The sequence below is a fragment of the Euprymna scolopes genome, chromosome 9, assembly GCF_053919585.1.
Source record: "Euprymna scolopes isolate OS-2025 chromosome 9, ASM5391958v1, whole genome shotgun sequence".
NCBI classification, from domain to species: Eukaryota; Metazoa; Mollusca; class Cephalopoda; order Sepiida; family Sepiolidae; genus Euprymna; species Euprymna scolopes.
In genome coordinates this window covers 18,790,195-18,814,781 of record NC_136490.1, presented here as the reverse complement: position 1 = coordinate 18,814,781, position 24,587 = coordinate 18,790,195, and the positions used below count along the sequence as shown (strand labels likewise).

Sequence of the window (24,587 nt, the reverse complement as noted above, 5' to 3'; positions counted from 1 at the left end):
GGAGTCAGAGAGAACAGACGCGGTCGGTAGTCAGAAGGAGAAAGGCTGTTTGTGGACCATAATGGTGCCGAATAGGAGAAAATGTCAATAATAAAAATCTAGGACCAGCGTTGCAGCTTTCCAATGGGGAGAAACATCTGAAATAAAGCTGCTGTAAATACCACCAAGACTACGGGGTCGTATGAATCTTCGTTTGCAGCTTTTTCAAGGATCTGTCAACCCGAGATGAACTAGGCATGCTTTCCTCATTGGTCGATATAAAAATCCCAGAGACTTTTCTTTGTCCTTTACTTTTATAATTGTTATATGTCCTGTTTAGACAATCACTAAACGGTCAATAGATACATTCATATGTAGACAGTTAAATGTATATGTATAAATAATATATACTCGTTGATATATACCACCAACAATATTACATATATTCATTCTTTTTTATGGATCTTTAGTCGGTTAAAATAGTTGTTAAGGGGTCAAAAAAAATCATACATCTTAGTTTATTTTTAATCAGTTCATATGCATGTCACGTTAGTACAGCTTTGAATGCTACAGTTTTGCTTTCGATTCTCTCTGATCGCACCCAAATACTTGAATTTTTACTTTTGAAATCATGACTATAATATGTACAAAATCTAGACAAATTAAAATATATTTAAGCACAGTTTATGCTCGGGTAAAGCTGCCCCCCCCCCTTTTTTCTATATGAATAGAGTTTTTCATTTTTCTTATATTTTCCAGTCAGATTTTTTTTTTTTAAATTTTAACTTCAAACTTAGATATTTTATATGAATATTATTATGATCACTGATGAAGCACAATTTTTCTGTCATTTGTGACAGAGTGTACTCTCATATCTTCATGATACCAAACTAAGTTTAACATGTCTTATATACATAAAAGAATTGAGTCTTAATTTTTTTTTTTTTAACTGCTTTTATTTCTTACATTTAATTACTTTACTTATATTGGTAAAAAAATAAGTTTTAGCTCATTAGTTTTGTTTATTTACAAAAAAAAAACTAAAACTAAAACACACCCAAAGAGGAGTAATTCAATATAAAAACTGAATTATATAAATAAATTTTTTAAATTACTTACACCATTTCCATTGACAAGAGGAGAAATGTGACCAACAGCTTTTGTCCGATGATCTGTCCGGTAGGTCATAGGATTATCAAATAACGTCAGCTGAAATTTAATTTTAAAAAAAAAAATGTTAAAGTAACAATATTTTTTAAAAATTATGAATTTATATAATAAACAAAAGCAAAAACTACAAATCAAAATGGGAAAATGTCAAACGTTACTTGCATTTCAGAAATGTAACAACATTAAATAATAGTTTTAAAAATGGGGCAGCAAATAATTTATGAAATAACTTTTCTAGAAACCAACATCTAAGTATAAAATATGTATAAATTAAAATTATATCATAAAAAAAAAAAAAATTAACGCTTACTATTTACTTGACATATTTAAAGCAAATGATGCAAGTATAAAGAATAACATCGTCCTTATAAATATTATCAATAAGGAAGAACTGGAATACTGTTAGAGGGTGAAAAGGAAACTGAGAAAAAAGTGATTTACAAATCATTTTTTTTTTTTTAATTTTCTTTCTTTGAAGATTGTAAAGCTGGGTATTGGCCAGCCAAACCAGCTGCCAACATTCCCCTGTTTTCATTGAAAAAAAGCCGAGAGCTCATTTTAGTATCCTCGTTGTTCCCTTAAGTGCAATTGTCGGGATCTCTTTTGCACTTGGTTCACCAGGAATATTAGTTAGGTAGGACTTTAGGTTCTTCATAAGCCCTGTGGCACCAAATTGAAAGCATGTTACAGGTTCAAATACCCTATATATTAAATTTCAACTTTGTAGACCAAATATTCAGAGAGGAATTTCGCAGATGCTTTTTTCACACAAACCAAAAAGGTTGTTTTGTGTTACAATATAAATAACAAAATCTCTTTTTGAAGAATAATTCTAAATTACAGAATAGATCAAATTTTAATAAAGTTTACTGCATGAATCTAATGAAACTGGGGGAAAGCTCTCCTAAACACTAACAGATTGGATGCCACCATGACAGAACTAATACAAATAAGCTTCTGCACTTCAGTGAAGATGACAAAGTAAAATTGTGACTGTACTTCTTAGGAGGGATCAAACTATAATGGACTTACCGTATATGTCGGTGTATAAGATGACCGTCAAGGTTAAAAAAAAAACATCTTTAAAAAACAATATTTCATAAGGTACCGGGTGTTGCAATCTCTAGCCAAGGCTAAACAAACATGGTTTTGTGATTTAGAAGTCATCTTATACAACTGATATATGATAAATTAATCAAAATTTGCTCCAATTTTGTACCTTGTCTTATCTGATGGTCGCCTTATATGCCAAAATATACAGTATTTTTTTTCAGCTGGCTTATTTGGATGCCACCATGACAGAACTAATACAAATAAGCTTCTGCACTTCAGTGAAGATGACAAAGTAAAATTGTGACTGTACTTCTTAGGAGGGATCAAATTATAATGGACTTACCGTATATGTTGGTGTATAAGATGACCGTCAAGGTTAAAAAAAAAACATCTTTAAAAAACAATATTTCATAAGGTACCGGGTGTTGCAATCTCTAGCCAAGGCTAAACAAACATGGTTTTGTGATTTAGAAGTCATCTTATACAACTGATATATGATAAATTAATCAAAATTTGCTCCAATTTTGTACCTTGTCTTATCTGATGGTCGCCTTATATGCCAAAATATACAGTATTTTTTTTCAGCTGGCTTATTTGCTCTATTGCTTGAGATTTGTATGTTTTCTTTTTGTTTTGTTTTTTTCTGAAGGGAAGGAGTTTTATAATGTATCACCATCTGAACATAACTATCCTGACTTTCTGTGACTTTTGCCTTTTTCTATTTAATTTTCTATTTAACTAAAACTTCTACAAAAACGTATATAATTTTTTTTTTTTTTACTTTTGAAAACACGGCTTAAATACCATTTTTAATCTATAACCATTCTGTGGAGCTCAATTGATACTTTTTCATAATTTACAACCTAGCTCAACTCATATATTGAATACTGTTGAAATAAGTAATGAAAATCAATACATAAATATTACATCTAATAATATTTTATGTGAAGATATATATATATATATACATATATATACATATATATATATATATATATATTGCAACTATTCTCCTGATCTTTTCAAATTTATGTAATCCTGTCCATATTTTCTTTTTTTAAGTTAATAAGTTCTTGTTCTTCTGATGAGCCAGAGCAGAAAATACTAAAAAATTGACATAATTATATGAATGTTTCTGCGCTATGAAACAAGTGCTGTCAAAAAATTTAACAGTTTAACATGCTGAAAGAAATAAGATGAACAGCACCTTAGAATTTGGAATATAAACTTTCTGCTATTTATTTGTATATATGTGTGTGTGTGTATATATATATATATATATATATATATATATATATATTAGTGATGGGACGATTCCAATATTTTTCCTGATTCCGATACAATTACCAATCCCAATTCTTTATAAATCTTTAGGTATTTCAATATAAAATTATTTTGTCCCGATTACTGTAAAAACACATCTTAAATGTGCATGTATTTTCTCAAACGTAAAAGCACACTCCTGACAGAGTGATCTAGACATTTTAGTCTTACTGAAATTTTAAATCAATAAATATTATTTTTATCATTACTACAAGCAGTGCAAGATGTTTTATAAAAACAAAATCAAATAAAATAGATAATTAAAGGAATCTGTTTTGGTATTGGAAAATGGGCTCAAATTTCCCCGATTCTGATACCGATTCCGATACCCCAAAATACTGATTTTTCAGATTCTGATTCATCGTCCCAACACTAATATATATATATATATTATATATATATATAATGAAGTATCCCCACAAACAACACCAAATACTGTAACCTCTGTGAATGATTTTGCAAGAGTGTGTGTAGCTGGTTTGAAGAGCCATCTATATGCGCATGGGCGCTCTACATCAATCTGAAGAGATGACAAGCTTCTGTCAAGAAGTAGCAATCATCATCTATTAGTAGCCTGGCAAGGCCACAGGAGAGACAACCAAGCAAAAAAACCCTCAGCAAAATTCGTCCCAAAAGCAGCAAAACTAAAGTTGGCTTGTCAGGACACTATATATATACAAATTAGGCAAATTTAGGCATTTTATTGGTTTGAAAATATAAGTTCTTTTTTTTTTACCAACTGTCATAAAATTTTAATCATAAAATAGTATTATAATCTTCAAAAAGTCTGCAAATTTTTATATAGTTTCGGCCCCTAGAACCAAAGATATGAGCATTTCAATCTTCAATTTGGCTACGAGTATATATATATGTGTGTGTGTGGGAGAGAGAGGGGGAGAGTACCACTTTTTTAGGCAATTTTATAAGTTCCAAATCTCAGCAACTATTAATCTTTATTTAACAAATTTAATAAATGAAGGCTTGCTGGAAAGGTAATGACCTTAATTCTGTAGTGTGCTATGTGACATTTGCCCTTAAGGTCATGCATTAAGGGGATCATCTATCACCCAGAGCCTATTTTTGGCACTTTTTTATTTTACAGCAATAAAATGTTTCAATCTTAGTTATTTGTTTTCCTAGTTTTGCATATGAATTACCAAATATCTGATATTTCGTCAAAACCTAGCCTTAATGGAGGGGAGACTAAAACTTGCAGTTATGGTTTCAAATGAACTGAAATAACAACAAGGGGAGACTTGATTCCAAATATTTCTCATGTTATGTCTTCCTTTTTTGGTTTTCATATATAAAGTAAGGTTCAGTGTATAAGGATTATTTGATACTGGAGATATTCATAAATGTACCTTATTTCCAAAAGAAGGGAGATATAACATTAAAAATATTTGAAATCAAGTTTCTCCTTGCTGTTATTTCAGATCATTTGAAACCATAACAGCAAGTTTTAGTCTCCCCTCCATCAAGGCCAGAGGTTTGAGGTAAATACACACACACACCTGTTTGTTTCAGTAAACTGTAGTTTCGATTGAAGATCTCACAAAACTTGCATTACAAATATACCATGTTAAATACGGATCAAAAGTTAAATATTCAGATAACATGATTGGTGCCACATAATTTATACATGGTAAATTTGAATTATTAAAATGGGATACAAGTATGTGGGTTCTATTCCATAATGGCCACTCTGAAAACGCTAAGAAAGAAGAGATAAAAAAAAAAAAAGTACTAACTTTTGTGAGCCGATGCATTCCTGAAATGACAGCTAGGCAAGAATGGTCAGCAAGTAAATTTCCGGAAACATCCAATTCAATTAAGTGCCCCAGTTCTTCAACTCCTACAAAGACAAAGTAAAATAATCATTAAAAACATATGCACATTATATATATAAAAATGGAAATTCTAAGTTAAATTATGTAGAAATTACAACAAAATTTGTTTAACAAAGGAGTACAAATATTTTTTAAAGTTCCTTAATCCATGTATTTTCAATGAATGACATCTCATCGGAGGAAATTTTATTAGCAAAATAAATATGGGTAATTATAAATTTTGCTTATTAGCACATAAATTAGAAATTAAATTTGAAATGATAATGTAAAATGATGCTTCATGGTTGAATGAATGCGGATACAAGAATAGTTATAAAATCCAAAGCAATGAATACTGGTATATTCCAAAATAAATTGATTCTAGAAAATCAATAAAATTTAAGGCTTATGCTTAAGGGATTTTCAGAATAAATTGAAATACAAGAATCTTATTTATTTGGTGTTAAATAAGTATAGATCAGAATTAATGCAAATCTGAAATATTTTAATTTTCAAATGAGAAAACGTGTCTTTGTTATGTAGCCCCTAAAAACCTAAAGTTTTTTTTTTCTATACGCTTTAATAACAGAAAATGTAGGTTAAAATAAACCTTATTTCTGGGATTGAATCAGCTTTTGAAAACCACTTCATTTTAATTGTTTGTAATTTATAATTAACTGAACATGTCATTCATTTTTCTCTCTTAGCTAGCAAAATAAATATGGGCAATTATAAATTTTGCTTATTAGCACATGAACTGAAAATTAAATTTGAAATGATAATGTAAAAAGGATACAAAAATACTTATAAAATCTAAAGCAATGAATACTGGTATATTCCAGAATGAATTGTGGATTTTTAAAGCATATTCCAAGCTGGAGTGTAAAATGTCTTAGACAATCTGTAATCCTAAAGCATTTCAGTGCTTCATTTATTATATATTTAATTATTTTAATTAGCTGTAATTTATAATCAATTTAAGAGGTCATCCATTTCTGTCTCTTAGCTATTATTGTATTTCACTCACATGTTGATTCAACTACTTTTTAACTAGCTGGCCACCCAGTGTGGCTTGGTCATACAATACACTTAAACATGATCTTTTATTATGAGGAATAATTTGCCTGGTGGACTAATTCGCAAACATTTTTTTTAAAAATAATGAGAAATGTCGTTCATCGAATTCCATCTGTGTTTACAATATCACATCAGCTGATATTTGGGCTTGACGATCTTAAAAATAGAGTTTCTTCTCTTATAGATAAAAAAGAAAAAATTTTACAGGGGAATATTTTACGTTACACCAGCCAAGAGTGTAACGTAAAATATTCCCCTGCAAAAATTCTTTTTTATCTATAAGAGAAGAAAGACTTTTTTAAGATCGGGTTTTGGAGGAGGGGGGGGTCGATACTTATCGGATGAATTTCTGTACTAAACATATCTAAGAACACTGCCAGACACATAATTTACCTTCGTATGAAATTTGCAAAAAGATAGGCTCAGTCATTTCAGAACATGAGGAAGGAACTCACACACAGTAATTTTCATATAAGAGTAGAGATATTTAATTTTTCTGTGAGTATCTAGAAAAAGGACTTTTTATATGACCATCTAATTTACATTTGTGTCTGTACATACCATACACACAGATGAAACCAAAATAGAATAAACGGTTATAGTAATCCAATGGGTAATGAGTATGTCTAGTAACTTTTTATAGGTCACACAAATGAAAAACTTAACTGATGTTGTTCAAACTGTTATTTACAATTAATAAGAAATGACTAGTACAAGACATGCAAGAATAAAAATGGATAAAATTTTTTAAAATATAACATCTTGGAACAGTCCATTTCATAAGAATGATGGTATTATCTGAGCGAAATTTTTCTGTACATTTTTAGACAAACTTACCATCTAAATTATACAGAGAGTTGTTTCTCAAAATCAAAGACGTCAAAGATGATTTTGTATGAAACGATAATGACGGTAAGTTGGTGAGGTGGTTGAAGGCTAAATTCAGGCATTCTACATACAATAAATTCTGAAAAAGAAAAGGTAAAACAAAAATGACTTGTTCATGGAAAAAAAATGTGTTCTGGTGAATTTAATTTTGTAAATGGACTTGTTTTTTTAGGAAAAACTTTTTTTTTTTTAGTATTTGTGTCTTCAGACTTTTTGGTAGACGAATTTAAAATGTTAGAAAAAAAATTCAACAAAGAACAATAAAATGGTTTCATTTAAGTCGCACAAAAAGTATTTACTTTTTTTTTTATCAGCTGAAGGATATCAACCCCATTCTCAATAAATAGATAAAAAGCAAACAAATCTTGTTTAAAAGGTACTAACTCTTGATAGGATAAGAATCTAAATATAAACTTATTTCAATTGAAAGCACAGAAATTATACATCTCTGTAATAGTTTTAAAATGTTCTGTTTAAACAGACATAGCAGCTTGAAAATTAGTCTTTCTTCATTTCAGACAGAGCTGTCAAAAGAGAGGCATGCAAATAGATCCTTGTTCCCTCCATGAAGAGAAGAAATAAAAACTACTAAAAACGTTTACACACATAGTTACACTAACTTCTACAGTTATCAGTCTCTCTATAAAACCTTCAACTTAACAGTCTCTCTATAAAACCTTCAACTTAACAGTCTCTCTATAAAACCTTCAACTTAACAGTCTCTCTATAAAACCTTCAACTTAACAGTCTCTCTATAAAACCTTCAACTTAACAGTCTCTCTATAAAACCTTCAACTTAACATTCAGCTTATTGTTAATTACAAGTTCAAATAGCCAGCATTACTACTACTACTTCATTACATGAAACTACCAAATATTTAAAAGAAAAAAAAAGAAAGAAAACTTATGGATGCTTGTTTATATAAGTGATCCATTAAACCAACGCATTTCAGGTGAAAAGAATATGTACTTACGTGTCATGGGGAAATTAATATAATTTCAGAAAATTAAAAAAATGATCCAGTAGAAGACATGCTAGATATATTTTTAACAAAAAAAAAAAAAAAAATCATCCATAATTACATTCGGTTTAAAAATGGCTGACCCTTAATTTAAATCAGTAAGTAAGTTTGCCATAATGAATTGGTTGTTCAGCTCTTCGATGATAAAATGCGATAATTTGATCAATTTCTTTTTACTTTTAATCATTTTTGGAATTTATACTAATCTCGCCATGATACACATGTAAGCAATAATGTTTACACCTGAAATGTGTTGGTTTAAAAGATCATGTATGTAAATAAGCACTAACTTATGACTAAAATACACAAGCAGAACCCGACTGATTTTGTTTCAGATTTCAAATGATACTCTAACATTAATTTCTCAACACTGAACTTAATTTTAGTTATTTACAAAGTGGTTATTGTGTCAATGAAACTGAATATATTTTTACTGGATTGCTTCATAATATATTTGAAATTTATACCGCTACAAAATTTGTAACTGAAGAATTGAAATGTTTGGAGTTACCTCCCTTTGTATTGAAAAAAATTTGTGAAAATGATATTGTGACAATACAAATCTCATGAACTTATAACTGAAGTTGTGACAGATCTAACAAGTAGACAGACAAAGGCCTGAAAGTATAAAATTGAACGTCTATTTTTGCAAAAAAAGCAGCCAATGTATTTTTGCAGCTAATAAACTAATAAAACTTATAATAGAAAATTAATTGCATGTTTACCAACAAAAATTGCAATGTAATTAATGCCCTTCTCATCTACTGGTACCCTCTGAGATTTTTTTTTATAGTTTTGTTTTAGCCGGAGATGCGGCATACTACAAGATGCTAGACATTCACTCACTATTTCATACATTTCAATCAAGAAATCTTTAAGATTTTAACCATCAATAGAGCATAAATATTACATACACATTGAGGTAACTTGCGAACTGATCAAGTTCACATGTGCTTGATTAATGTTTTGTCTAATTGTAACGTTGTCTAGGAACCAACATGTTGTAGCCTCACTCGCAAAGCAGACAAAGAATAGGAAAGAAAAGAACTTCAACCCACTTTTTCTTTATTGATACAGCTGTGACGTCACCCATGTGATCGTGCTCTCGAATGCCATCCACGCCTCTAACATGATCTAGAATGTTATGCCCATCTCCGTGATCTCCTTTTTAAGTTCTTTATTTTTCCCTACCAGTGATGTCATTTTGCATGCATTTGCATATGAACATTGTTACGACATATCCCAGCCCTACTGGGAACAGTAGAGATGGGTGACGTAACGAAATATATAAAAAATGTTTTCCCAGGTTCCTTGATAATGCGTTTTTATGGGAATGGGATAACCATCTCGAAGACAGCAATAAAATGTAATGTACTGGACAACAAAATTACATGAGAAATAACGAGGACAAGTATCGTCGGAAAATTAACAAACTTATTTATATAAAAAAAAAATAAAATAAAATTTAATTCAAGAAAAGAAAATTAAATATGTCTAACTAAATGAAATGATTTAGTGATTCAAATTCTACCGATAGAAAAATATATCATCAACAGTCAAGGTTCACATTAAAGACAAAAAATCGTCTGCTCAATTAGGTACAGGTTCTAGGATAAGAGAGATGTAAGAGATTAAAGTTTTGGTTGAAAAACTCACTGAATGTCCTTTGAAATGTGTCCTTTCTTTTGTCTCTTTTATATATATTTCTTTCCTGTAAATTGTTTACGTTTGATTACGCACGCGCAGGTTAGTTTTCATATCTTTGTCCTTTGGATTGTTTACGTTTCATTACGCACGTGTGTGTTAATTGCTCCAAGTATTTGTTTCTGAAGCTCATCGAAGCCCTTGAATTATAGTAAATATTTCACTGCTCCTTTGACCCTTCCTTCGCTGGGTACATTCTTTTCTTCAGTCAATATTCTAACTGACTGCTGATCAAAACAGATTTTTACCGTCGCCGTCAAAGTCGGCTGGTGTCATTGATATTTACCTCCGCGACACCGCTGCCTTTCGCTGACTAATCAACAATTAATTCAAAACAATTAAATTAAATTTTTCTTCATTTTATGCTTCTAATGTAATCTCCCTCCAAAATAACAAAAATGAATTTGTCATATGTTGGGGGTTCATTTTGTTTATAAAAGTGTAAGGTGAAAGTACAGAATGGTGTCATAAAAATTAATTAAATTTATAATTATTTTATGTTTCAAATGTAATTCCCACGCCCACCAAACAAAAAAAAAACTGTATTTGTCATGTTTTGCCCCATCCATCTCCATCGCTAAATTTGAAAAAAAAAAAAAATGCTAGAGATGATATATCTCGTTGAATGCTTTGTGGCCAAAATGGGTGTTCATTTTTACGTTAGATTTATATAGAAAAGTGATCCCCCACTTTAAAATGTTAATTTTCTTTTTTTCGAAATTATTCTTTCATATTATTTATAAAGATTGTTTAAACGTATTAGGGCCCAAAAAAAGTAGGTCCTAATTTTTTTAGGGGTTAAAAGATGCTGAGTCACGTCGTAAAAATTTACCTTTTTTTTTTTAATTAGAAATTAAAGTTTGTAATCGATGAGATTAACGTGAAAAAAGAAAGAAAAGTGTAAATTGTGGAATTCAGAGGGGGGCAGTAGATCCTATTTTTTTTAGGTGTTAAACAACGATGGGTCACATCGTAAAATTTGCGATTTCTGTACAGCTGTTTAAAGAATAATAACAACAAACAAATGAAATGATCGGAAGATTCTAAGGGGCAAATAACTCTAAAAGTTTTTTAAAAATTCGATGTTGAAATAATAATTCCCAAAAAAATAAATGTTATCAATATAATTATTGTTTAAAATGTATTAAAAACAATTTTAAATAAAACACTGAAAACAATTCTCTCGCTAGAAACATTAATTAAGATACCGCTATTTAATAAAATCGATTTTTCTTAATGTCATATGCAAATGACATAATCCTTTTATTGTATCTAGTTTCCAAGAATGAAGCTATATATAGAAATAAATGAAAGAGTAAAGTAAGGAAACTTTTGTATATATTAATCAAATTGTGAACAAACAGGATTACGGATTTATATATTTATAGATAAATGAAAATACAAGCAAAAAAAAAAAAAAAAAAAAAAAAAAAAAAAAAATGAATTCATCTGACTTACTTCTAAATATCTGCCGGTTGTTTTGAGATTGTTATGGCTGAGATCCAGATATTTCAGCATGGGAAGCAATTTCTGAAATAACAAAATGTTCATTTTTAGACGGAAACGAAAACTAAATTGGCAGTGTGTAACACATACAATCACAGTTCATGGATAACACCATACATAAGTGTTTCTTTTAGTTTTTTTTTTTTTTTTTCAACAAAAACCAAAGATTCATGAATATTCTGCATAGAAATACAGAAAACAATCTGAAAAATAGTAACTTAACAAAAGTGAAAAATTCCAGAATCAAAAATCTAGAGAAATCTACAGGAAAATATTCATGTAGATTATTACAAAAAAAAAAAAGAAAAAAAAAGTTATCTTTCAAATGCTACCAATGTTAACAAAATTCACAATTTTTTCCTACAATCCAATCATATTTTTGAAGCATATTATTAAACTGTAAAATAAAAATTGTTGGACATTTAAGCTTGAAACTTGGTAAAAGATTCAGGCATGAACTGAAATTTATTTGTACAAGATATGGTTGAATTAGAGAAAGAATTGCGAATTTTATAAGTACTTGGGGGAGTGGGAGTATTCTATCATCAAGAGTTGCATCTTCTGCTTGGTGTGGATTGCAAACCTATAAGAGGCGTGCAATAAGTAATGCCCTGACCCACTTCCAGTTTTCTGATCTAGCTGAAATTTTGCATGTGCAATGATTTATATCTCTACGGGTTATGTGGCAAATTACAGCTCTGAACTAATTGTGGTTTCTGTTTGAACTGAGTCAGGTGTGAAATGGAGCCTGTTGAATGTTGAACAGTGATCCGGTTTTTGTATTTGAAAGGACACACACACCACAGGAGAGACTTTTGATGAAATGAAAGAAACTTATGGTAATAATGCCCCATCATATGACCTTGTAAAACGCCGACATCGTGACTTCAAACATGGCCGGAAGTTTGTGGAAACAGCTCACAGACCTGGTCCCCCCCCCCCTTCTGCTATTGATGAGACATCTGTCCGTCAAGTTGAGGCTGCCATTTTGGAAGATCGGTGCATTACTATTCGCCAAATAGCCCAAGATGTCAAGATTAGTACAGGGTCTGTGGAAACTATCATTCATGACCATTTGCATATGCATAAGGTTTCTGCCAGATGGATTCCCAGGTTGCTCACACCATTCCAGAAGCGAGAACGCATTGAGTGCTCGAGGATGAATTTGGAGATGTGCCAAGAAGATGAGTCAAAGTTTTTTCAAAAGACTGATTACACAGGTTGAAACCGGGGTCCATCACTAGGATCCAGAGACCAAAGCCCAGTAAATGTAGTGGAAGCACTTGGACTCACCACCTCCAAAGAAGGCAAGGGTGCAGCCCTCCGCTGGCAAGGTCATGCTTACAGTCTTCTGGGACCAGGAAGAAGTAGTGATGACAGATTTCCTGGAAAAGGGTACCACAATTACAGGAGCCTATTATGCTTCACTTTTGAGGAAATTAAGGGAAGCTATCAAAATCAAGAGGCGGGGCAAGATCAGCAAAGGTACCCTCCTCCTGCAGGACAACGCTCCGATCCACAGCTCGCATGTTGCCAGATCAGAAGTATGGGCATGTGATTATGAATGCCCCCCATACTCCTGACCTTGCACCCTCTGACTTTCACCTCTTCCCAGCCATGAAGTTGTTTTTGAAAAGAAAGCGTTTCCCAGATGATGCAGCCTTGATTTCTGAAGTCACTTCGTGGTTGGAGGACCAACCTGGGGTGTTCTACAAAAACGGTCTCCAGAGCTGCATCAAACGATGGGAGAAATGCATAACTCTGGGTGGTTACTTATATAAAGAAAGACTAATAACTGTGCCAAGTTTCGTTGCTCTACAGCTATGGGAAGTGGGTCAGGGACATTACTTATTACATCCCCCTCGTATATGACATTTTTCACCATTCCTTCCAATCCAGGGTTGATGAACACCAAATTGTTCAGAGATGTCCAATTAAAAACATTCTTTCTCTACCTTCTCTTTGGCTTTCCTCCGCCTCTTTTGCCTTCTAATATACCCTCAGAGCATAACTGACAGGCCAGTGGTTGATCGTTTGACATGGAGCAAAAAAATGTAAGGGTTTTACTTTTGATTTTATCAAATAGAGGGGGTAGAGAAGTAGTTTGACAGAGGGTGGATTTTTGTTTTTTTTCGATCAGGCAATGTCCCCTAATGAAACGCATTACATGATTTTGAAACACTTCAATGTGATTGGCTAGTTTAGTCCATGTGATGCAATCAAGGCCATATAAAACTACTGGGAAAACATAAATAAACTTTTACAGTTATTAGCACCCTTTTTGATTTTAGAATGGTGCTGTGTTTTTAGAAAGCTGTCCAACCCAGCTATATTCTAATGCTTTTGTAATTCATGTGTGACTTTTCTAGCATGTGAAAAATGTTTGCAGAATCCAGCAAACATTAAAATTTAGAGCCGTTCTAGTGATAACATTTAACAAGATCTATAAACAAAGCCAATTAGAGTCTATGATGGCATTTAAAAACAAAAATAACTAAAATAAATCCATAACCCTAAAGGAAAAAGAAAAAAATTTTTTAAAAAGTCTTGGGTTACACATATCCAACTGAAAAAAAAAAAAATGAACACAATCATGTGATTTCAGTATTAAAAGCTGTTACAAGCCAAAAAAATAGCCTAAAAATATTTTAAACGGTAAACAAATATTCAATCATTTGTTCAGCCAAAATTATATCTTTAATACAAGGTCACATCACATCACTGTTGCCACTTGCACATGACGACTTAGAGGCAGCAATCATGGTTTACTTTAAAATGCCAATTCAGGAAGGATTGTTTTCTTCTGAGATTACTGACCTTAGACAATAGTTTTGGATGTTTTCGATAAGAGGCGAAAGAGAATCTCCAATGTGATTTGCCATACTGTATCAGATGACGAAAGCGATTTAATAGCATGTGACATATTTACCTTCGATCAACTTAATATTTCATTCTATGACAAAAACAGAAACAGATGTCAATGTTGTCCATACATATCAGCTTGGACTGATTTGTTGCTACAATGATTTTCATAAAAAAGAAAACTTATAAATAATACATAAATAATCAAAGGAAATTGATATATGAATATTTTAATCATATTTGCTTCATCTTCAGTAAACAAAAACAAAATCTTTTTACATAATATATTTTTCTATTACTTTTTTACTTGGGAAGGCCACTCGAGGATAAGAGTTATTGAATGTAAGGTGGTAGTGTAGTGATCAATGGTGTAAATTGGGTAGAATTTGTTTACATTGGAGTTGAACACTACCATATTGTATTCAACCATGAAGCTAGCCAGTGGAACAGTGTTCCACAGGTGGGCAGTTCTGGGAAAGGAAAGAAGCTTTGTTCATCATGGAATCTGCGTTTAGATTTAAGCACAGTTAGAGAGTGGGGGAAATCATATATAGTGGTTGTAGCTAGTAAAGTGTTTCTTGTGAAAGTTTGGCAAGAGGGAACCATAGATTGGAGTTCAGTTGAATTAGCAGCTTAATACTTATCTAAGTGTGGAAAAGAAAAAGTGATATTCGTCTGCATTTTCATTCCAAATCTATGATTACGTAAGACTATATTCTACATAATATCTTGGTGATTCTCTCACTTATCCAAAATCAGTTCTTGAATTTTGTCTACATTTACAGTGATTACAGTATATTTTTACCAACATCATTTTTACTTTTGTTTTTGTCTCTGAGATATATATTTTCTTATATTTTATAGAGGGGATTAGACCTGAAGTCTAAAGAGCAGAGTTTATTTTAATGTATTAATAAATTTATTATTACTTTTAAAAGAACAGTACCCATTGTACTGTAGATATATAAGCTCAATAGGTATATTAATATTGAGTAAAAAGATTAATAATTGTGAACTATAAATTTTTTTACTCAATATATATATATATATATATATATATATATATATATACACACACACACACACACACATACATATCGACATTTTAGTCTATTAAAAACAGGCAAAAGTTATATCCCATGGACTTAAGAGTACTTTATGCCAAATTCATGGTTGAATATGGTCAAATATGTGACCAATTTTGCATTAAATATTAATCTTTATTAATCTTTAACTGTGCTTTGAATGGATACCATAATACTTAGTTTGCAGCACTTTATCACAAACGTACATAGAAAATTTTAAGTAGATCAGCCCAATAGTTGCCAATAAATAGTGGAATGGACACAAAAAAAAGGTACATATTGAAAAGCAAAAAATTTACAGATAGTTATAGTTCTTGTGGCAGCCATCACCAAATCGATACTTGGACAAAGACCATCACTACTTTGTAAAAGACCATTTTTGACAACAAGAAGGTACATGTGTGTGTGTGAGAGCAGACATCTTTGGTTTGTTTTATAGCATACAAAGTTCTTGTCATTTGATGCCAACATACAATCACAATCATAAAAAATCCATTAAGTTTAAGTAGCTGGGAGATAATTCTGTGGTTCATACCTTATATGCAATATCCGTGTATAAATGAACATAGATCAAACTGGATTTAAATGGTTTGCAGATTCCAATTTGTGTATCTGTAAGAATTACGCCGTCATTTACAGACAAAGATCAAAAAAAAAAAAAAAAAAATACTTACAAGAGAAGAATCCAATTCTTGAATGCTGTTTTGGCTAAGGTTTGCAGACTCCAGTTTTTGCCATGACAGAGGACCACTCATATCGCCACCACATTTTTCAAATACGGACTGCATAGAAACGACAAAATACATAAATCGATGCTTATCTGATAATTAAACGCGAGACATATAATTCATTGACTGAATATTAGTAAATCAATGTTTTCGGTTTGTCTATTTTTACGGTCTATCAATCCTTTAAGTTTGATTTAATGATGAAGCACAATGCATGTACATAACTTCATTGTATACAATTAATTGAACACAAGCTGCTTTTTTTTTTTTTTTTTTTTTTTTAAGTCTAAAATAGAAAGGGTATTGACGAATCAGATCTTTCTCAGCAGTAATAGCGTAATGTGAAGTGAAGAATTCTTTTGACTCAAACAGACTGACGGTAATCTCATTGAAAGAAATCCTGTAAAGAGTCCTGTCATTGACACATCATAGGTAGTCAATCAGTTGTGACTTTTGTTTTCTTCTCTTTTTTTATTGTTAACAGCCGTTGTCATAGTCATAGTGGAATTGAGCCGTCTCTCTCTCTCTCTCGCTTTAATAACATCTTTACAAAGCCACAATTCCCCTCCAGGCATAGTAATGTTGGAGCATCTGCCACTAGACTTTCACACTTAGAAAAATATTGACAGCAATAGAATCATCCGATTCATACGATATGATCTTTCATATTTAGAGAAAAGTATGATTTCTTGGACAGATTAAAAGGTTGTCACTATATTCCACTTTTGGATATTTTAACCCCTCCTCCAGCACATAACTTATCTCTATTTACACAAAATTCAAATACACTTGACTTTCAGAAAAAAAAAAGAAAAAAGTTAATTAATGTCTAATACCGATTGTTCAAATTTCACATAAATTGGTGGTATCTGAATTTTCACAAGGGTTTCAATCACCTCTTTGCCCGCTTTGCATATGACCTGGGATCAGGACTAAAAATATTTCATAGTTTTGGTCCTTTTTATAACTGTCAATCTAGACAATGATGTTTATTGGTTAGAGGAGTTGTCTGTTTGGCGGAGACTGATAAGCAAAAAGGTGAAACATGAAGCACAGTGAAGAAAACGCAAACAAAGGTGTATAAAAGAGAAGTTTTGTTTCAGAAAAACCAACCTCGAAGAGGTGATAAGGAGATGTGTTTATTGCTTAAGCTAATAATAGGACGATTCCAATATTTTCACCGATTCCATACTAAATTACTGATTCCGATTCTTTATAAACCTCTAAATGTTTAAGGAGTTGTTATTTATTCCGAATTACCGTAAAAACACATTAATATGCAGATATTCTCTCAAATGTTAAAATAGACTTGTGGGAGATGATCTATAGATATTAGTTTTACTCGTAGTTTAAAAATCAATAAATATTTATTATTTTACAATTACTACCAGCAGTAGAATAATTTGCTTTAGACAAAATCAAATAAAAAAGACAATCAAAATAATCGCTTCTGGCAACAGAAAATAGGCACAAATTTTACAAATTCCGATACCCTCAAAAGTTCCGATTTTTCTGATTTCTGATTCCAATTAATCATTCCAACACTAGTTTAAACCAGAAAGTATGATGCTAATTATGTTAATATCGAATGGAAACAGACTTTTGGTCGATATGTAAATTATAGAGAGATGATAGGTGTCTATTTAACTAGGAGATATGTCGATAACTTACTAATTCTTGCATTAGTTCCACATTTTCAAGTTTAATAAGCAAGCAAGTCTTGTCAGTGGCAAACACTTCTGAATCTTCAACTGATTTATAATTAAAAGTTCTTTACAAATGTTGCACTTTGTTCAGCTTGGGAATTAGCATCCTCTACCATATATATATACCACTTATATTCTATATTGTTTCATGATATCCATTTTCCAAGCCCCACCTTTCACTTCAGTAGGATAAACATATACGAATACTGAACTACTACTAATGAACTTTTTCCATGACTTGGTACACATAGGTAACAAGCATTATTTTAGAAAATCCATTTGATAGTGAAAAGTTATTTTAATTGTACAAATATTTTTCTTCTTAGAGAGGGGGGAGTTGACAAAAGTAACCAATAAAAAAAATTAAAATTAAAACTTAACTGAGTCAACTTTAGGGAATATGCATTATATAGTCATAATGTTAATTCAGAATTTTAAAACTGGAATAAAATGGCGGATTTGCTTACCTTTAGTGAACATAAACTCCGATTTATAGTAATGTGTTGCAGAGTAAGTCTTAATTTTTGAAGTCCTTGGATCAAGTGGATAGGAATACGGTTGATATCAATTTCAGTGAGGTAATTAAACATGCCAATATCCAAAGGTCCAGGAATCGAATGTGATTGGTGATACAACTGGAATGGAAAAGATTAAAAAAAGTGAAGAAGAATTTAGAAACACTTATTTAAATGAATTAAAAAATTTGATGGTCTATATATTAATACGATAGCATGTGTTATTTAGTTTCTGTGTCACACTTACATCAGAGTCACTTAATTGTTATGGACTTCCATTTCTTGTAATAAATAATTTTACCAAGAATTCTTCATAATTTTTGGTTTTGGTTTCAATTATAGCTGAAGGAACTCGGGTTATGTTGCTTCATACGTTTTTGGTTTCAATTCCAACTTTTTATTTTTGAAATCACAACTTTATGATATAAAAATTGATAGAACACTAACTATAATATATACGAAATCTGCAAGAATTAAAATATCATATTTAAGCATACTTTATGACCGGGCTACACTGAGTGTCCCTGCTAGCTTAGATAAATACTTTTTGCATTTTTAACAAAAGAGCTTTTTTTTAACAAAAGAGCTACAATATCAGAGCATCTTCATTTATGCTGAACATCTACAGAATGCCAACATCAATATATTACATATGAGTCCGCTATGGAATTTCCACAGGTCCCGCTAGTTTCAATATTTATACAGGAAAAACTCAGATCAAATTTTGAAAAAAAAAAAAAAAAAAATGTGTGTCTGTTAAACATAACATGCATAATACATTGTAAAACATTTTCGACCATGAACAAAATGAATAAAAAAAAACTGACTTAAAAGTGTTTATTCAATAGTGGGAGGTTAATTTGTGTGTCAAATGATTTTTTTGCTGTTCATTTCATACTAGATTGTGTAAAAAAAAAAAAAAAAAAAAAAAAAAAAGGGGGATATATTCGTAAAATTATATTCTGCATGACAATATAAAGGTTAAAAAAGTCAGTGCTAAAAGAACAAAGACTCATTCAAGCTTTGAATCAACATTTTATTGATCAATAGCAAAAAAAAAAAAAAAAAAAAAAAAAAAAAAAAAATGGCGCCCAGGAGCAATAAATTCAAATTTGAAAATTTGTGCTAATTCTTTTTTCAAAGATCTCTTATTTTTAAGCACTCCTCACTCAAAAATCCCCTGATGAAGTTATTTTAAAATTTTACAAATGTAACACAAGGCAATGAGAGGCACTCCCTTTTGTGTAGCTTGGTCCAATAATGGAACTAAGAGCAATAACATTTTCTCAACCAAAATATTGTCTTGTAGCAGATTTAAAGACCCCCCAACCCCACCCTCCACCTGAGAGTCGTTTGGTAGTAGTAAACTGTCATTCAGAATTTCCCTCCCCTTCTGTTAGTGCAAAAGAGTCAAACTCATTTTGAAAATATCCCAGTAGTATCGGAAAGTTAAAGGTCAAATTTAAATATGGGTGCTGGAGACCACAGTTAAGCACTGTTCTGAAAAGGAAATATAAATGCCTATCGATGTTCAATATCTTGAAATGCCAAAATAAGATTTAAATTCAGGATATCTGCATTTCAAGATAATTCTCAGGTCACAATAGTGCCACAGAAACAGTTTTTTTTTTCTTTTTAATTCTTTGTTTATATATATTATAGAAACATTAGCTACATATGTGCATACATGTTTCTGCAGCGATCTCTAGTCAGATCACTACATCATCAGGCTAGCAGGTAGAAAGTTCAATGCCATCCTGGTGACAGTTATTTCTGACTAGAAATCTCTACAGAAACATATTCACATATCTAGTTAATGTTTGTATAAATAAACATTATAAACACACTGTCCATTCATCAAGAACTTTTTAATAAACACAAATTTCAGTGGATTAACATCTAGTAAATAAAAACTGTACAACCATTATATATATATGTGTGTGAGTGTGTGTTGCATCTATGAAGTATAGAGTCATTCTGATAGGAAATCTTGAATAAGACAACTCAATGCAATATAGAACAAAATTTAAGTTGAGAAAAAACCCAAACCAAGATTTAAATCATTTGCAATATAATTAACTAACAGAGAGAACTAATGTTGCCCAGGAATGACTCAACAAATGTTTCACTCTCCTATATTTTATTGTCAACGAAATTGTTAAAATCAACCATTTTTCAATCCTTCCTATAGTGACTTAGTCCACAATACAGAATAGGCTATATTGCACTGTAGAGAATCTAAGGTTGATTTTAGAAAATTATTTTTATATAATGGCTTAAATTAAAGTTTAAAATGCCAAAGGCAAGTATCATGGTTCAATTGTCCTCTAAACAGAAACATTTATTTTGAGCACACCCCTGTCATATCAAAGAGCCTACTGTTGATTTTATATGCCGGACCTTTCTGCTTGTGCAGTGATAAAAATCTTCAAATTCAATTGTGATGTTAGGCTGTATAAGACATTAACTTTATTCAAAATCGCCTTTTCCTTCTGTCATTGGATTTTTCAAGCATCAATTATTATCAATACTTATCGATTATCAATACTTATCGACAGAATTACGATACAAAACCTATCTATGAACACTGCCGGATACATGAAGTACATTTGTGTGAAATTTCCCAAAAAATTAGTCCAGCCACTAAGAAGTCTATAGAGAACGAACTCGCACACAGTTCCTTTTATATAATAGTAGAGACTTCATATTGGGATTCCTTAGAAGCTATCTGATGGCTGGTCACTCCGTTACTGCAAAAAGAATCGGAATACATACACTGTTAGGGTGAGAGATAGAGAGTAGTGGAAATATAAAAAGAGATGTTTACCAAAAGTAAACAAAGTGGGAGGGGAACACCCCTCACACACACTGTAATCCCACCCTTCTCTCTCTCTGACCACTACATACTAGGTTGGTTTACCTAGATGCTATATATAACCATGATTCTTGGGATCTGAGGACCTTTAAGAGTGTAATAATTTGATAAGTTAATCATTATCATTAAATACTTTTAAAAAAATAATCCATCCATCTCGTTAATTCAAATAAAATTCTTAGTCTCAAGTGACTTGTGTCCTTGATAAGTGATGACTTGTTAATAAAAATGAATAAAAATTTAGTCACACTATAAATTGTTTTCATTTTATAAGTTATTTTTATTCTAATAATAATCAAAACACCATTCATTTGCCAATTATATTAAAAGGAACAGCAGCATTTCACTGATAATGAAATTGTTGAAAGTTTATCCAATTATAGTTAGCCTTCTGCTATAGGTCTGCAAAATAATGAGACACTAACAAACCATTGTTTTTTTTTTTATTCAAATAGTACAGAAATGTAAAACTAATCGACTTATTAAAAAATAATAAAAGTTTGGGCAGAATCCAGTCTATTGTTCAACTAATAAAAGAGATAACAAAATTACAAGAATAAATGCAATAATGGCTACCAGCAGAAATGACTAACAATGGAATTTTTGTTATCAGTGTTAATTAAATTCTAACCTGTTTTATCATGGATAGTCAGTGTAAGTCAAAGATATTACATATTCTCAAATAGATTTTTTTTAATCTGAAATTTCTAATAAAAGCTGCATCTGCCCTATGTTGCTAAGAGGTAGTTTTTTTTTTCTTTCTTTTCTTACTATACTATGTTTTTTTTTTTAATTAAGAATAGTAAATTAAAATTTAATTATTACAATATTGTTTGATTTTATCAAATAAACCAAATTGTTATAAGACAAAATAAATTTTATTAAATTAATGCTATTTTAATGTATAAAATTATTGGATGTAACTATCTCCCCCTCCTCAACTTTCAATGATTTAATAGGAATTTACTAAGAATTTTAAAGCCAAAAATGACTTGCTATTTGACTGTTTAACCATCACTATATTTGGTTTAATGTTCGTGTTACATACTGTTTTCAAAAAATTGATTTCCAAACTAACCTATCTAATCAAAAGATTCCTTTTCAATCTCATACAATACAAAATCATGTGCATAAAAAAAGATTTGCTACCTAAATAGTCATCTACACAGACTGTTTTACTGTATCACAGTTCTTTGGTGTGGCTAAGAAACTACTCCAGACCATGATTAAAACTATCGTTTTATCAACAGTCTAAACTTCAAGACTGCTATTGGCATAAATGAGTGAGAATCTTACCTTATATATATATATATATATATATATATATAGATATTTTTTTTTTTATTATTATTTCATTTTCACTCCAAACAAGGCACAATGCCACTTTGATATAAGGGGGCTACTATCGAGGACATAAGTTACAGAGATACTATGCAGGGAGTTGAGCAGCGAGATGTCTGTTCACATTACACTTGAACTTCTGCATGTCAGTACAATCGGGAAAGCAGAAACCCGGAAGGGAGTTTCAAAGTCTGGCAGTTCTGGGGAAGAAACTATTGGAGTAGAAGCTTTCTTACACCTAGGGATCTCTACTGTGTAGGGGTGGGGGTTTTACTGCTTGTCGGGTTTGTCGAGGGTATTTACGTCAAAGGAGTACAAGGTCTTGTAGTTCGGACCATTCACCATTAAAATACTTGTAGAACAGGCAGAAGGATGCAACATTTCGTTAATGGGACAGAGGTTGAAGCTTAGTTAACAGTTCTGAACCCATCAGGTTGGCGACTTTTTTTTAACCCTGTCCAGAAGTGAGAGACTAGTAGTAGATGTACCAGCTCAAATGTGACAACAGTACTAAAACATCAGCTCCTGAAGAGTCTGATTTACAAAGATATTTAATTATTGCTAATAACTGATGAGTTCACTTATCAGAGTACTCAACCCACAAAGAAAATTGAGGAACACACACACACATGCAGAGACAATTAAGCTCAATGTAGCTTAACTTTGGTTATTCAAAGAACAATTTTTTTTACCTATAGCTAGAAGGAATTTCAGGTTCATACCTTTTCTGTAATTGTATTAGTCTAAATTACACTAATAGACACCACTAGATAATAATATTGTAATGGTATTAAATTGAGCTAATGGACACTACTAGATTTGGACCACGAGATGTTACCATCTCGGGTAAATCTCATAATATTGCCAATGACTTTTTGAATAAAAAAAAAAATTTGGACAAATAACACTAATGGAACAGGATGAATTAGACAAATGACAACACAGACAGTTTATTGTATTAATTGGACAATCGTCTGGGTCAGAAGTGATAAAAATATTTTAAGAGTGTAAACAATTTTTTTTTTTTTAAATGAAACCATAAGGAGATTTTTTTTTACAGGAACACTTTTGAATAACTCTTATAATAAGTGGGAGAGGGGAGAACTACAAAATACAAATGCCACAGAAAAAAAATGTTGAATATGAAAAAAAAAGTTTTTTTTTTTTTCAAATATAGTAGACTATGCTTATCTCTAGAGGACATGATTTTTTTTTTTTTTTGTAAATTATTTTTTAAGTTGAATATTTTGTGCATATTTGGATGGAATGGAATCTGCTTATCATTTGGTATGTAAACAATTAACCATTGTTTTTATATATATATATATATATATATATATATATATATATATATATATATATATGGATCTCATTACCTCACTGCTTTAAAGGACATTTCCCTTGGATTTTACCGCGCAATTTGGAACTAAACCTTTATCCTTTTCTTCAATTTCCCCTGCTATGTGACCTCTATTTTAATCAATTTTTGATTATGATTTTCCATGTCTAACTGACTTTAGCAAATAGGGTGAGTACCGTTATATCTATCTGCTAATATTTTCTCCTCTGAAGAGATGGTAGGCATCAAAATCCTATAGGATAAGGAGATAAAATTTCGAAAGCATTCTTTGTCTTACTTGGAATAAAAAATCCTTGATTTGAATAAAGGTTTTTTTAATTTCATTGAATCACTATAATTTGCTATATATATATTTTTTTTTTTTTTTTTTTTTTTTTTTACAAAGGCATCACCACATTATCAAGGCCCAGAGGCCACTCAAGGATAAGGGTTAAAGAGTGTACAGTAGAAATTGGTCAATATAGTAATCATTAGTAATGAAAATTTGGTAAATTTAATAACTTATATGGAACGGCTCATCAAGAACTTATTTACTTTAGACTTGAACACAACCATATTGTAGTC

The 24,587-nt window shown here is 31.1% G+C and overlaps 1 protein-coding gene across 3 annotated transcripts in view; it reads right to left on the bottom strand.

The window, feature by feature from the left end:
- Positions 1-24,587, bottom strand: part of LOC145284452 (serine/threonine-protein kinase 11-interacting protein-like) — a 161,446-nt gene that overhangs the window by 84,465 nt on the left and 52,394 nt on the right. For all 3 annotated transcript variants that reach the window (XM_080133277.1, XM_080133275.1, XM_080133276.1), the window contains 6 exons: positions 18,400-18,567; positions 16,173-16,280; positions 11,504-11,575; positions 7,269-7,398; positions 5,277-5,380; positions 1,099-1,188 (listed from right to left, as the gene is read on the bottom strand). In XM_080133277.1, the coding sequence (XP_079989403.1) occupies positions 1,099-1,188; positions 5,277-5,380; positions 7,269-7,398; positions 11,504-11,575; positions 16,173-16,280; positions 18,400-18,567 (672 nt within the window). The remainder of the gene's footprint in view (positions 1-1,098; positions 1,189-5,276; positions 5,381-7,268; positions 7,399-11,503; positions 11,576-16,172; positions 16,281-18,399; positions 18,568-24,587) is intronic.